Source organism: Rasamsonia emersonii (assembly GCF_000968595.1).
Source record: "Rasamsonia emersonii CBS 393.64 chromosome Unknown ctg1118621760274, whole genome shotgun sequence".
NCBI classification, from domain to species: Eukaryota; Fungi; Ascomycota; class Eurotiomycetes; order Eurotiales; family Trichocomaceae; genus Rasamsonia; species Rasamsonia emersonii.
Window position 1 is genome coordinate 1655 of NW_013563111.1, and position 15699 is coordinate 17353.

The 15699-nt window shown below is 49.1% G+C and overlaps 4 protein-coding genes across 4 annotated transcripts; 2 read left to right on the forward strand and 2 right to left on the reverse strand.

The window, feature by feature from the left end:
• Window positions 1-1064: 1064 nt before the first annotated feature.
• T310_5388 (Uncharacterized protein) lies at window positions 1065-3746 on the reverse strand (the record flags this gene model as incomplete). The annotated part of the gene is made up of 4 exons (XM_013471733.1): window positions 1065-2101; window positions 2269-2337; window positions 2759-3052; window positions 3191-3746. The coding sequence occupies 4 exons, from the start codon at window positions 3744-3746 to the stop codon at window positions 1065-1067; spliced, it is 1956 nt and encodes a 651-aa protein (XP_013327187.1).
• Window positions 3747-6891: 3145 nt separating this feature from the next.
• Window positions 6892-8061, forward strand: T310_5389 (Ribosomal small subunit assembly protein; the record flags this gene model as incomplete). The annotated part of the gene is made up of 3 exons (XM_013471734.1): window positions 6892-7800; window positions 7957-7999; window positions 8033-8061. The coding sequence occupies 3 exons, from the start codon at window positions 6892-6894 to the stop codon at window positions 8059-8061; spliced, it is 981 nt and encodes a 326-aa protein (XP_013327188.1).
• A 1435-nt stretch (window positions 8062-9496) lies between these two features.
• On the forward strand, window positions 9497-10374 carry T310_5390 (uncharacterized protein; the record flags this gene model as incomplete). The annotated part of the gene is made up of 2 exons (XM_013471735.1): window positions 9497-9848; window positions 9968-10374. The coding sequence occupies 2 exons, from the start codon at window positions 9497-9499 to the stop codon at window positions 10372-10374; spliced, it is 759 nt and encodes a 252-aa protein (XP_013327189.1).
• Window positions 10375-13659: 3285 nt separating this feature from the next.
• T310_5391 (uncharacterized protein) lies at window positions 13660-13997 on the reverse strand (the record flags this gene model as incomplete). Its single annotated transcript, XM_013471736.1, has 2 exons — window positions 13660-13783; window positions 13822-13997. 2 exons carry the CDS (start codon window positions 13995-13997, stop codon window positions 13660-13662), a joined length of 300 nt encoding a protein of 99 aa, XP_013327190.1.
• Window positions 13998-15699: the final 1702 nt, after the last annotated feature.

Consider the following 15699-nt stretch of genomic DNA (forward strand, 5'->3'; position numbering starts at 1 on the left):
AAGTTTTCAAGATCCAAAGCTTTAAGTAAGGGCATGCGTGGTCAAATAATCTCCCAAGACTAAACTCGGACTCGTCAAGAATGTCTGGTGAAGATCAACCAACGCTCAGTATGTGCGTCTGTTCAGAGATTCTTTCCTAGACCTTGTCTGCTAGGTTAGGTAGGTAGCTAATTATCATTTCTGTATCGGGAAGGTCGTGGTTGTCACTGCAATAATAGAGTTGACGCGAGGAATGGAGACTACCTACCTATCTTTACATAGTCTGTCAGTCAGGGGAAATGACGCTCTTTACACTCTTAATTACCTAGCATATTTATAACGGAAAATATTGAAAAAAAAAAGAAAACCTCACTGGCGTCTGTGTATTTCTCAATATTACCAAAAGCATTGATGGGTAATATATTTATGATCATGACTTTCTGAAAGGGATGTCCTACGATAAATAGTATTCACAGGACTGCCATATATCCTCCTGCGTTACTTTTAATTCTGCCTCGGCTGCCTCCCAGGAGCAAATCCCAACTCTCCGCCAGAATGGCCCTCCTCCGCGAGACTGCTCGACTATCCCAAGAATACCAAGATGCGCTGATACTATGTAACCTGACAATCCTCCGGTAGGATTGTACAACGTTGTTGCACCCAGGTATAGCACGGAGTACTGTGCCACCGGTAAAGGCACGAAGCTCGGTGAGCTTGTCAAGTCCGTACTTGTACTTGCCCGGTGCGAGACAACGCTGTTTGCATGATGGACAAGAACAAGAGTCCAAAGGTTCATTCACCAGGCGCCAAAAGCCGATGCGCTCTTCGGCATCGATGTGCCCTGCATCGAGGTCAAGGTTCATTTGATAGTGTCTCCAAATATAGGATGGATATCGGCCGATCCATGACCGTCGCTCCTCGCACTGCCGCATTGCCGCCTTCCAGAATCCAAGCAGAGTGTGTAGTGGGCACTGTTTGCCAGTGTAAAGAGGAATCTGCCCGTCTCGAGAGGATATTGTGCAGCTGCTTTCTATTTCAGCAGTGATGTAATAGATGCTAGGCAGGGCACAGTTCTTGGTGATCCTTCATGCCTTGCCTTCACTTGGGGCGCATCGATGAATAAATAGTTGAGCAGCCATTGGGGAAATTGCGTTCAAGGACATTGCCAATTGGTCTTCTAGCTGATCCAATGTGAAGAACCGTTCAGGGTGTCGTGACGCCCCTAGGCGAAGCCTGTACACCTGCATAATCGCATAGACTCTGTCGAGCTCATTTTCGCAGACTCTGAAATGCGCTGCAGGGTATATCAGCAATGGGACGTTCATCCCGAGGTTGATGTTCACGAGTCCCGAGCGTTCAAAGAGGGTTAGTAGGTCTCGCGCAGTCTCCGATATGGAAGCATAACCCACAGTCCGGATCATGATATCTTGAAATACTCCACTGATGTTCCTCAATGCCAGGGGAACAGTCTGACTTGGTACGAATACCTCCTCTCCTGAACGTGGAAGCAAGACAGCATCCTCACGGAGGTAGGCCTCTTGCAACGCCCACAGTGATGTGAACCAGGGATCCACGAGCAACCTTTGAACCGCATCCAGAGCCTCGTGGAGACCGTTCTCGAGTACACGTCGAACCTGTTCACCGTCATATAGGAAATTGGAACCTTCGACGTCAACTGCGAGAAGCTGGTCCAGAAATGCGTTCAGGGTTTCGATCGTATCTCCTAACGATGCCGCGCTATGGCGAGTTAGCCAGATGAAAGCCTTATGCGCTCCTCTGAAGATATCGGCTTGTTTGCCGATTTCGTCCATCTTGACCGCGAGGTTGTCTTGATCGATGCATGCCACATCCACCCACACATAACCCGATGGCGCTGCGATGGATTCAAGGACGTGCTTGAATTCCTCGGTCGTGAAATGAGCCGGCTGGATGCCCGGGACCTTCCATGAAATGCCATCCAGGTCGAGGGCGGGGCCGTCGGTTGTGAAGCGACCCCAAGTATAGCTCAAGACGTTGTACACAGGCTCTGTGCTTTGGCGGATAGCTGCCTCCCAGGGAACAGAGGTCATCGAAGGAATGTGTAACAGTCGCCTGGGTCTTTCGCTTACTGACTCGGCGGTTACTACATCCATCCGAAAGGTCCAGTGTCAGATCCTGGCCAGGCCATTCAATCCGTAACGTATGAATAAATACGCTATTTATTTAGCCTGCATGAAGGAGGGAAGTTCAAGAATAGGACTGCATTTTGCTCGCATATATCATGGAGTGATTTTACAGTAATGTACATACAATGGTAGGTACCTTTTGAGATAGTCTCAGCCTGAATAACCCAAATCAGCCTTGGACACGTGTTAACGCCTGCGTGGATTTATTAATCCACTAGATTTGGTAGTACTAGAATTCATATAAACCTATAGTAATACAGCGATGAGGGAGCAGGTTGAAAAGGTTTCTAGTCAGTGAACTTGAATATTGTACTGTATCTCAAGAATTCTTGACTACTGATTCCCCCTCAGTTTAGCTTGCTTAGCGATTTACTGCACTGCTGGCTATGTGGCTTCTTTAAGCTTTTTACAAAAGAATAGAGATGTGGTCAATATGTATATGCGTACATTTGAGGCATAAAATCGGAAGACAAGAAAAAATAGAAACAAAAATAAATAAAAATAAATAAATAAAAGAGTAACTGTGTTCAACTCTCATGACCGCATGTTGGTGTTTCAGTTCAAGAGAAAGACAGACACGCTTGGATTGGCGATGAGTCAAGTCCGTCATTTACCTGTTGCAATGCTTTCCGTGTCCGCGTCCGTGTCTTCATCTGTTTTTGACTCTTCGTACTTCTGGCGCCGGTGATTGAGCAAGCATCGCATATGTGCCTGTCCCTCCCGGTACCGAGAATGAAAGGTTAGGTCGAGACGGGCATCGACCAGCAAGGAGGAAGAAGTTTTCTTTCCACCACCACGGAAGAACAGTCTCCGACCAGTAGATTCATCCCCAAGCGCAGACGCGATCCTCTCCTCGGTCGATGCCCAGTTGCTAGCATTCGTGTATCGCGCAATATAAGTAACCAGCACTGTAAAAGTCTGGTACAGAGCCCACGTGTACTGCACCGACATGGGCATCCAGATCACCGAACACAAAAGACCCGCTGGGAAGAGACATCCAAAGGCGACGATGATCGACAGCAGGATGATCTCTCAGATTCGCACACGGATGGGGTGGCTGTAGTGGGTGCAGAATTGCTGTACGAGAGCTGGAGGGCCTGTGATGAGCATGAAGTTTCCACTCCCTAGGGGAAGGTGAATCTCAAAGTCTTCTTCTTCGTCTTCCATTCCCTGAATGGGATAGAGGGGTTCTCGCCTCAGCGCCAGACCCGTGCTGAGGAGTCGAAGAAGCAATGGGCAGAGAAAGAGGATCGCGAACCAGGACTGAAGTGCAAATGCCACGATAGCTGCTGTGACAATCGCCGACAACTCGGACGTCAAGATCGCCAGGTAGACTCGGGGACCCGGCTCTTCTGTCTCTTCTGCCACGAGGGGAATCCCCGGGGGCAGCGAGGAGCTGCTCGGAATTACAGACAGACGCAAGTGCGCCACATAGATCTTCGCACGAAGACGCGCCGAAGCCTCCTCCGCGTCTCCTGAAACCGAGACTGCAAAGTCCTTTTCCCCAACGGACAGCTGGGTGACTGCACGAACCCAGAGGTTGTTCCGCACCGGCTCGCCATCACCCTGCGAGAGATCAGGATGCGTGCTATTGCGATGCATGGTGTACGTGCACGGCTCGGACTTGAAAAACGCAGTGCCCAACGTATGGCCCTGGTGCTTCCCCGGAATAGTCCATGCGCAAACGCTGTATCAAGAACCTTGAGACTGGCTTTGTGTAAGGGCCCGCCCATCGGCAGCAAAAGGCCTAGCTTCAAGAAACAATGCGGACTAAAACTGGAATAGAAGCGCTGAGGCCAAAGAAGGCGCTCGAAAATATCGGATGTCGCAGCCTCGGCGCCGATGTAGCCCAGCACTGTTCCCAACGCGTTGAGGGTTGCATATTGCGGACCTTGGAGCTGGTCAGAAGGCGTTCCCATCTTGATGTGTGAAAAGACATCGACCCCTTCCTCTAGACATGGCCACCGCAGAATCTTCATCTGGGGTAGTCTGAGAAATGTGAACTGCTTTCTAGGCCTTTCTGTGAGTTGTCTGACCCTCAGATCAGGCGTACGACTTCAGACACATGCCTGATTGTCGCCTTGCAAGTTGCCCACAGAGATGCAGGCCGAGTATGCAAGAGCCTGGACATTTCCCGCATGTCCTTGGCCACTGCAAGACCAATTGGGAGGAGGAGAACCTATCATAATTGTGGATGTGCCATGCCGTCCAGTACTGCGGCGCAGTGATAGGGCCATGATGATGGGGAATAAGCTGGCGACAGACTTGTCAGCGGCAATTTACCGACTGGGAGATTCGAATGGTGCAAGATGCTGTGTGCGGGGCAATCAGAGGCGCAGCTGACACGAGGCTGGATGCACGTCCATGCAGCATACAGAATCGCCTCGTCGAGCCTCGTGCCTCATTGGGCAATATCGATAGTCTCTTGCTGGATTGGTTGTGCACCAAACTGACATGCTTGCTCTCAACTCGCAGCATCTGCGCCATTTTCAGTTGTCCAGCCAGGCTGATCGCAGTGTAAGCTCTCAACCCGGTCAGCATCGTTCAAGATTTGTGTTGCTTGCCTCCTTGGCTTCATTGAAGTCTTTGATATCAGGACCTAGTTATGTTGGACTTGATATGCGGAACCTGTCAGAAATTTTCGGTGTTCTTTGTATATGTCCACATATACAATACATAAGTAACAGCTGGCTTATAGTTGAATAATGCCTTGGCCCGTTTTGTAACAGTTACCTAGGTATGTTCTGATTCATGGATGCCTCTCACAGTCCCTTCAGGCACCGGGCCAAACAAACGAGGTACCGAAGTACCATGAAACCGTGGATCGGACTCTGATCAGGTTGATATCATACACGTCGTCTAGTTGATGACAAAGTCCTGTCGTCAGGACTGAAAAAAATAATAATCTATATTGTTGCTAACTCCAGTCTCGTCCTTGATTGATCAGATCCATCGATCTAGACCCGTTTACCGCACTGAAGAGAACCGGAATATCGCAGCGCAGTAATTATGTTTTTGCACCTCATCTACAAGATAACCGGCCTCTTCTCTTCTAGTCGGTCCACGGATTCAACTCTAACAGCGAAGGTATCTAACGACGAAGACCACCTCATCAAAGACGCCAGACCCGCCGCCGCTGAGAGGAGAAAAAAGCCTTCCCATGCTGCAGACTTTTTCTGGACGCTTCCTTTCCGGGGACCCAAACGACCGCTGTTTTTCAGACTTTTCAGACCCAAACGGCCATGGATATTTAAACTGCCAAACGAAGTTCTGTTTCAGATCCAATCGCTGCTTCCACTGGCCTCCCAGACTTGCCTTGCTCTAAGTTGCAAGACTTTCTTTCAGCTGTTCAATTCGGTGCTGAGCGACGAGGAATTCCATTTCCCATGGATCAGCTTCCGTTATGAGGGGGACAAGGAACCATATTGCAACAGGTCGACCACTGCCCGATGGGACCTCCTCCTCCAGCTAGAAGATCGCCGCTGGCTTTATTGTTCTCGATGTCTAAAGCTATACCGTGTTTCTGAACTTCAATCCTATGCACGGAAAACACCACCGACGTCAAGGAGTTGCATGCTTTATGCGGGCATCGTGGAGCTCTGTCCTTGTATTCGATTGACGTTTCGTGACAGCCGTCGGCTGATCGACTCGCTGAAGAAGAACGACCCCAGTACCAAGCATCATATCTGGCATGAATGCTCAATAACAGAGTATCTATATGTGGTCCGGATCAAGATCGTTCCCGTCCCCGAACTCGGTCAGCTCCTGATCGAAACACAGTACGATATCGGACCCAGGTAGAGAGATGGTGGCGACATCGACGAAAACCAAAGATATTTTGCTGTCCCTACGATAATGTTCTGAGGTATACTTTCGCCGTATGCCCCAAAGATGAATGGAAGTGCAATTTCTGTCCGACATTTGTTAAGCGTCATTATGGGAGGAGTCCCTACCAGTTCTCGATCAAAGTCGTAAGATATCTCGGGGACGAAGGGCAGCAAGCAGGTCTTGCTTGAGGCAGGCAAAGCACATATGCATATACTAAGTCAAACTGGCGAGAATGGTAAGAGGTATCCTTATTGGTAATCAATTTATTAACATCCTGACAACCAGGCTAGTCGAGGTTGTAAACAGAAGGACCTATCCATATATTATTTGAAGCAAATAGCTGTTGTATCATTATTGTACTGAGCATGTGCCATCAATCTAAGTGATTTGATAGGGTTTTGGAAATATCCAAATTTGACACGAAATAGAATTGAATTCATTGTGAGATCCCGCATCTTTATCCCTAGGTAGGCATAAAGAACCCGCTTTGTCTTGGGTGGTGGGCAAAGCCCTAGTCTGTAGAAGTACTAACATCATACTCCCGAGTAGTATATAGAGTATTATTCCTGGAGAAAGGGACAAGAGGCAATCTGCCCAAACAAAGGCTTGGCAGGATGGAGAGTGTCCAGTCACGTGCAGAGGCCTTAGAGAGGCAAGACGTGTGGGAAAGACACTGTAAACGGCCTCCCTGGCGGTTATTTTCATTATCAATTCCACAGTGCTCATATTCCAGCTGTACTGTAGTTTTAAGAATGAATGGATGAGCGTTGCAGTGGGCAGAAGTTGCCCGCCGTCAGCGGCCCACCCGGCCTCGCGTAAAATTTCCTTGGACGATGCAACTTCCGCGCGCCGAAATAATTTATTCTTGCCCACGCCGTATCCTTCAGTATATATTCGTCATCTCCATCTTGTCGCCACCATGCCGAAAAAGGTCCTTGAGATATCGGGATATACGGTCCTTCCTCTGCAATTCCCACCGGTTGCCTCCCTCCCCAAGCCCGCAACGCATCACTTGTACCTCCATCCACATGAACCCCGAAATCCGGATCCCGATGCTGCCCGTTCCCTTTTCCTCGTCAACCTCCCGATAGACACCACCGAAGCCCACCTGCGGCATCTGTTTGCTGTGCAATTATCAGCAGGGCGAGTCGAGAGAGTTGAGTTCGAGGGCGTACCTACAAAGCAGCAACCAATTAAACCTGCTGCGAAACCGGTCGGCAGTACGAAAAAGAGAAAGCGAGTCACCGCAGATGAGTTGCAAAATCAGTTAGAAGAGATAAATCTCCCATCAACATGGGATAGACAATTGCATGTGAGCGGTTCTCATGCTGTGGTCGTCTTCGTCGACAAGCCTGCGATGGAAATGAGCTTGAAGGCTGCCAAAAAGGCCGCGAAGAACGGCACCACAATAGTTTGGGGCGAGGGTATCGAGGATCGAGTCCCTCCCCTGGGGGTCAAGCGATACAAGACACACAATTCCCTCCGCTATCCTCCGCGTGACGAACTCCTCCGCATCGTGAACGACTACATGGCGATCTTCACGCAAGCCGAAGAGGCGCGCGCCCGCGAATTAGCCCGCAAAGCGCAGGAGCCGGACGAAGACGGCTTTATCACTGTTACACGAGGACCCAAGAATAATAGCATTGCGCGGGAAGAAGAGATCAAGGAGCTCATCGAGAAGCAGAAGAAGCGCGAGGCCGGTCTGGAGGACTTCTATCGGTTCCAGACGCGGGAGAAGAAAAAGGAGAGGCAGAACGAGCTGCTGAAGAAGTTCGAGGAGGACAAGAAGAAGCTTGAGGAAATCAAGAAGATGAAAGGAAGGATCAGGGTGAGTTGCCATATCATTCACTCCACTACTTTGTCGATCCTCAAACCGATAGCTGACATTCACGCAGCCCGAATGAGCCATGACATCGAAGTGGGTTGGGATTAGTGATATATTCTGCATTTCATTTGGGCACGGCGTTTGCGGGTTTTATAAAAGGATATGGATGGAGTTTACATGGATGTAAATTTCCCTACTAGGGGTAAGTATGTCTGATGATAATGATTTTTTTTAGACACTTTTTTTGTGACATACTTCATATAATTCTATGATGAGTACGCTGGGGCCATAGTAGCATGTGGATCAGCTCCAATGATCTCGTGCTATGACTTCAAAAACCAGCTATAAAATTTCCATTCAATGCTAATCTTCCTTGACCATCTCTGATATATAGCTTAACGTTAAAAAAATGGTGTTTCTACCGCTTTTCCTGTTCTTCTGGGAAGAATAGCCAGCTAACTAACTTCACGAAACTATCTCCTTGTTGATAGAGAAGTGAACTGCCGGATAGCTATCGTCTATGAGGACGAGGAAGAGCTCGAGTCCGAAACCTAATGCGCGGTCGCCTGTCGTCGGTGTCCTGGACCCATAGTATGTCTAAAGGGCCAGAGATACCAACGTGTCGATCCTGTACCCTCTTTATACCCCTTTTTTTTGCAGCTGGGATCAGGTTAATCAGACGGACGGGAGCTCTTAAGCTCGATTTACCTGCTTCACGCCTCTATCGGATGATACCATAAGGGAGGGAGAGACCCCAGGAGCCCATTTGTATGTATATCTATCTGGGCTCTACCTTTTTTATTCCCTCCGTGTCCGGTCTGTTCGGACAGACGTTTCGACATTACGCTCAGACTCACACATTGTCTGCTCTTCTAGCCATCAACATGCGATGTATTGTACTTAATTACTACTGGGCTGGTTAGACTTGGTAGGGATACCCCGAATGTACATGCATATAGGACAGTACGATCGATCAGTGGAATGATACATTCAATGAATAGGATGGGATGGGATAGCCAGAGATATTTTAAAAAAAAATTACTTGAACTCAATGGTTAAAAATATGTACCTAATACCCACATTGTGTTAGTACTAAGTAGTATTAAGTCCTCCTTTTTGTTTTTTCTTGTTTTTTTTTCTAAGTCCATTTATCGGATAACCGAATAACTTGACCATGCCATATCGATACTCCGTGTCAAGCGATTGTTCTGCGCAACTGGTCCCTCTGGAATACTGTATAAACTCTCCCGCACTTACCTAAAACAACACTGGCAACTTTACCCGACCGAGGTTCCTCCACTCAAACGTATGATGACATACTCCGTACATCTTCTCCAGTGTTAACTTACTTACTTGATAAAAACAAATAGGACGATTGGCTGGGCTGTGAGAAAAGAAAGGAATCCGGATTTTGCGTATGCACAAGAAGTGATTCGCGTGCTGACTATATATAATATAGAAGATCGTGGTCTGATCTTGATTTATCTGTCTGAACGTGATGATATCTGCCTGCTTTTCCTAAATCATATGCAGCTTTCCTACTGAGTGGTCTCTGGTCCCTTCTTCCTGTTCTCGCTATATATATACCGTCTGATGTCTGTAACCCCCTAGTTCATCTTGTCAGTCTTTTGTGTGCCGTGCTTTGGTTCAATTGAAGGGGTGGGATGAAATAAGAGGAAGGAAAATTGTCGCGTCTAAAATGTCATCTGCGACTCGTTCGGATGGCACAGAGGGAACGTCTGGGGGATTCCTCCAGCCCTCCCTCCCCTCACCAGCTCCTTCGGCCATGTCCTCTTCCACTGTGACTCCGTCCACGCTGCCTCGTCAGAGAGCCCGTCCTCTAAAATCAGGTTCAATGAAGGAGACAGCACTCATCAATCACATCGATCAACAAATCCTGAAGGTCAACCGCCGCCACGCTAAGAAGTTCAGTAGCAAGATTGGCGAGCAGGATGGACCTGAGGACAAAAACGAAAGAGGGTATGAGAGCTTCAAGGAGGTTGTGAAAGACATCGAGCCGATCATTGATGTGATTTGGGTCAGCGGAACGCGTACGTGCTCCCCACGACCAGAAACGTATCCTAACTAATGGTTCGTATGGCCACTGCAGCATCGCTCCAGATTCCATATCTGATATCACTTGCTGGGCTGGTTAATACTTATCTTCCAGATTACCCTTTCTCTCCCCGGTCGACATTTCGTCTCCTGAAGAAGCTAGATATAGTCTTTGCATCGTTGCTCCTGGGCGAGGATGTCGAGAGCGGAGCTCCCCTCTCAGGGTTCGAGAGCCGGCGGCAGGTCATCTCAATGACAGAAAAGGTCCGGATCAAGAGCATTGCAGAGACGAGTCGTCTTGTTGTTGTGGAAGCTAGGGATCGCGGAAATGATGACAAGGAGGACGAAGACGAGACTGATTTGGATGGAGGAGCAAATGACAACGACGACGACGAATTCTTCGGCACGGAAGACAGGGATCTAGAAGGCCCAGGACGATGGGAAATGGAAGCGACCAGAGTATACGAGAGGACGATTCAAATATTGGGAGACGAGCTTGGGAAAGGAGAGTTGATATCATAGCATTTTCCCTGCAGCGAGTTTCCGTCTTGTTAATCGATGTAACTGCCTGCCATGTGACTGCACTCCCTTTCCAGGAAAGGCAACTTCCAACCGTTGCCTGCGCCTGCCTGCCTGCCCCTCTACTAATGGAAGATACTGCTTGAAAGGAGTTAGATGAAACCTTCGACTTCCAGAAACCTCTTTTCTTGAGCAAAGCGACCATTCAGAGAACGGGTACTGTGTGCTGCTTTTAGGTACAACAGCCGTATAAGTTAACCTAAATCTCATAATTGTATGTATCTTGACTACTCCGGGTGTCATCAGCTTTCTTGCCATGACTCACAGGAATGGGACTATTTTGTCGCCATCCCCAATGTTCTCAACTTAGTCGACCATATCACGAACCGCGAGCTCAAACCCAATATCGGACAGAATGGCCCAGTTCCTGTCAACGCCCGAAGCACTCCACTACATCCTTCCCTCTGTGCTATCAAGCCAATGCGGCTCTGTAGATGGTTTATCCTCTGTTGCGCTAGATTCCCAGAAACCATTCTCCAGCCTTCAGATACTGGGATATACGTCGCAAGAGCGTCGCCTACCATCCGGGGCTAAATGGATAATCGAATACAAGGCACCCCCGTTCCACAGCCAAATTCTTTTCGAACGCTGGATTTCTGTCATTGTCCTCTTTGGGACCTGTTAGATGAGCGAGGAGTAGCATGAGATATGCCTGGCATGTGATGGTTGCGTTCACGTCACGCTGAGCAATACTGCTCTATGCCTTTTTAATGTGTCTTTGATTTCTGATGCGAAGATTCTATTAGGACAAGCACACTGAATAATTCCACAGAAGAAATCTGCACCTGTGTGACTGGTTAGTATAAGGGCAAGATTTGATAGAGAAGATGTAAGTAGAGCACTTCTAGAGTTTTTCTCAAGTGATTTTTATATGGTGGGACATATAACAGAGGGTCTAATCTCTAAGAATGCGAAAAAAAAAGGAGAAAAAAAACTACTTAATAGCTAGATCACTTTTGAGCCAAGGTGGTTGTCTTGTTGCGCTGTGGAATTTAGTATCATGGATTTAGTATCATGGGTAAAATTTCCTAATCTGTCAATTTTCCAAGTTCGAGCAAATATTACTTGGAGAGGCTTGACATGTGCTGCCCGCCGTGGATGATGTTGGAATTCATGACATACCGGTCTAACTGGATTCGGTAGTCATATAAGCTGATGTGATACATCATATTGCGATACCCCGCTTCTTACAATAAGGCTTATACGCCAGGTCGCCCACATCTGATTAGAATCAGGTAAAAGTCTCCTTCATATCATTATATTGTCTTCTATAGTGATGCTTGTAGAAGCTTCTCCCCTACATGCTTATAGCCATAACCTCAACAGATGATAGATTCTCCCATTTAACAAAAACTCCGATGTGCACCCTTCAGGCGGACGGGTAGAGCTTCCCGCACTTGACCGCGTCTCAGTGTCTGATCTCTCCCAACACTCGAGGTCCCTGATCACTCGTTCTCTGAGCACGTTCATTCAAGTTCTGAGGACGTCATTTCAAAGGCTGAATATCGTTGATAATTAATATTTCTCTTTCAAGAAGATGTCGGGTGCGGCTTCGCAAGCATCCTCTAAACCCCGCGTTTCTTCTTTCAATCTCCTCCCAGGAATGGTTCGATGACATGTACTCTCGTCTTATCGACAGGCTTGCGGAGCGTGTCAAGATCCAGCGTGCAAAAACCGCGTCTGCAGCCGTTCGACATCTAGCATCTTTCAAGGACGATCCTAATCCTCCCAAGGCCATCCTGATCACGGATCCCGGGATCACGGACAAGAAACACCCAGAGGCTCTCCTCGAGCACCTCTTAGCTTATGTCCGCAACGGTGGAACGGCCGTCTTTTGTTGCACGTTCTCCAGCTTCATTTCTTCGACAGACTTTAATCAATTCTTCAGCACGAAGCTCGGCCTGCCATGGCAATTTGGTGACTACATTCGAACTACAGTGAACCTGAATACTCGCGGTTTCGTGGCATCCAGCTGCTGAACCATTTTCCCGGCATTCAATTCAGTTATAGCCTGAAGGCCGTTTTCTTGAAGAACGTTGACTCCAGCGCCGCGCTGTATCTGCCTACGGAAGAATCGGTCACGGAATCAGCTGCCTCCCCTCCGAAGAAAGTCGACGTCGGACAGACGCCTGTGGCGTATACCAGTTACGGGAAAGGATGGCTGAGATATGTTGGAGACGTGAATACAGAAGAAGGATCGGATGAAGTCATCCTGGCAATGTACGGGCTGTAGAGGATTTTATTATTGTCATGTGGATGGGGAGAATTATTGGTTCTTGCAGGCAACTAAGCGTTTGCAGCACAGCCACATGCAAGGACTATCAACTTATCGGTTTCCATCAGCAGTTGTGTCAATATCAACACAGTCCTTACCGCTAGCTAGCTACATCGCAGGCAGGGAAAATAGACAAAAATTTTCTTGAGCCATTGTTGTGTGTTGAATTTGTTGGGCACAACCGGGATTGTGGTGGATGGGCGTTTCCATGGTTCGTCCCAAACAGCAGACAGCTTTTGTGGGCTGGGTGAGGACTATTATAAATTAATTCAACAGGGAATTCCCGTATTAGCAGCCTTACCGCGGCCGAGATCAGTAATGCTCTCCATGCTCTCACCCTTTTTTTTTCCGAAACTTGCTTGTTTGTTTGCTCCCTTGATCACCGCGCTTGACACTCCTGGTTGGAAGGGCAATTCATATGCGACAATGATGCTTGTCAGCCTGGCAGGATTAATAGCGACAGGGGATTAATCTGACCAAAAGGCCACGAGGACTGAATGAATCTCTCCCGCCCGATCGGATCACGATGGGTCGTGTGGGAAGCGAACGAGACGCGCTTACGGCCGCCGAGCCACGGATCTCGACCAATGATCGCGTCGAATCGGGATTTGTGGGCGAGGGTGGGTAACTGCTTCGCGTTAAGGTTTGTGAGTCTGGAAATTTTTTTTTCTTCTTTTTTTTTTCTTTTTTGTCCCCCTCTGGCGCGTTTTCTCTCTTTGAACGCGAGAACGCGACTAGAACGACTAGTTCGCGAAGAAGGGCGAGGCTGCTCCAGCACCTGAACTAACTAACTTCAGCCTACTTCGGACTTTGTCCTTGGCATCGGATGACGTATCATCATTGTTAGATTAGAATCTGCCCTCTAAATTATGCGCAGCTTGTCACGTCCTGGCTGACCAATGGAGTGCAATAGAGTCACATTCTCATCCAACGTAGCCATCTCTCCATACCCTTCACGCTCTGGCATGCCATACAACGTCCTCCAGGTCCCGTCCGGGCTGCTGCGCTCGTTGTAATCCGGCAGCTCTTAGTGGGTCGCCGAGGGCGGGGAAGCGACAGCCTCGAGTCCTAGGCATCCTGTGGTCATTGTTGCTGCAGTGGAGCAGATGACTAACCTATGATGGTCGCGAAACCGCATGCCCTGGCCTGACAAAAAGGCAAGAAGATCGATACATCCAGACTGTGCATATGCAATGAGCAGAGGTCCTTGCAGATTTCTGCAGCATTCATGTACGGGCGCGGAGGACCCCTTGGCTGTGGACTCGGGCCTATCTAGGTGACTGACCTGCATGGTGGCCTAGGCGCAAGCTCTTCTGTCAAGATTTCCGATCTACTACCAGCTTCGATTCATTCTCTTGCTTATTTATTTATTTACAGGACATTCCAGTGCATTTCTGTCCCAGTCTACCGGAACGAGGCTAGGAGCTTTTGGACGTTATATATAGTTTCGTGGCTGCTTTCCTGCCGTGTCCTTCCATCTGGAATACACCATTTCATCACCTACTATGGTAGAGATGGCCTTGACAGGATAAGATCGGACGAGAGCCATTTTGATAGCCTTCGTAGACTCGTTGATAAGGATCGCATGTCCCAGGAAGCGAACCATCCTTTGGGCAAGGTGGTTAGAGGAAAGACTCACAGTCCAAGAAGGTCGATTATCATGTCGAGATCTATTCAGCGACCAGTGATCTGCTGGAGTAATTAATTTAATTCATTCGTTTTGGTCTATTGATCTTCCTAACCCAGGATGGCCGGGCCACTGCCCGTTGCACGCGCACTGCATCTACACGCCTGCATCTAAGCGCAAGCACCGGACATGGTACAGGAAGAGGAGCAGATCGAGGCACTAAGGCGTTTTCATTTCTATTCTTGCTTGGCGCTGGGGCCGTGTTCGACGGCGGGCCGGCTTGTGCTGAGCGACCAAGCGGCTCCGTGGGCTAACCAGCCGGCCGTCCCACAGCTGGTGGTGCCTCGTCCGCGGCCTGGCTGCCCTGCCCTGTCCTGCGCTGGGCCCCTCATCCGTCTATCTTCCGTTTGTTCCTCTTCCGTGCGCTCTTCCCTCCTCTTCTTTCTCCTCTCCTCTTCACTTTTCCTCCTCTCCTGCCGCTTCATCTTGGATTCTCTCCGTTGGACTACCCGCCCCTACCCTTCTCCTCCTTTCCCCTCCCCCCCTCTCTTTGTGTGTTCCTTGTCTTCCCGGAAGGGACGGAGTTGGTTTGCAGATTTATCCTGTATCCTTCGTGTCCCTTTGTCGCAGGAGTTATCTCGATTTTCCAGGTCTGGTTCTCCGTTGTCGTTTCGAGTCTTTGCGCAACGTCGGTTGAACGTCGTCTTTTTTTTGGCAACGAGTAAGAAAAAGTAATCTGCATTGACCCTTCGTTGTTCAATTTTACCTGGTAAGTCCGCTTCCCTTGGTGTGCAGTGTTCATATCCTTCCCCTCCCCGTGGGCCTTGGGCACTGGCAAGGTCAAGCGGCACCCTTCGCCTCAACCCCATTCACCTCCCTCAGAAACTCGGTTCAGCCCTGTCCTGTGGACCCCTCGACGATCGGCCGATGTGCTTCTCTATGCGCACCAGAGGTCCCCCGTCAATCGCAGATTTCGCTGGTTAGCATGGTGAAGGGAAGTGCAGGCTGGGACTACGCGTCGAATGAGTTTCGCTGTCGCTCGCCGGCCAGAACCGCAGGAAGACCACAGCAGCATGAAGGAGAACACGTCTATACCCAATGTGCAATTCCCTGCCCAAGCCTGTGCGGATCACTGCGGCGTTTCCCGTCAATGCGCGGTCGCACTCCGACCAACGTGTGTTGAAGATGTTCGCCGGAAGCGGAAAAAGCAGTGCCCGCTGGATGCTGGCCCATTCTGGTCGGTCCACCGCTGTCGCATCCTCCATCCCGCACTGAAAGAGACGCCGTTCTGCTTCTATGGCTGCTGTGATAACTTCTGGTGCGCTTGCTGGTCTGGGGGCAATAGTGGCTCGGCGTGGGGAGATTC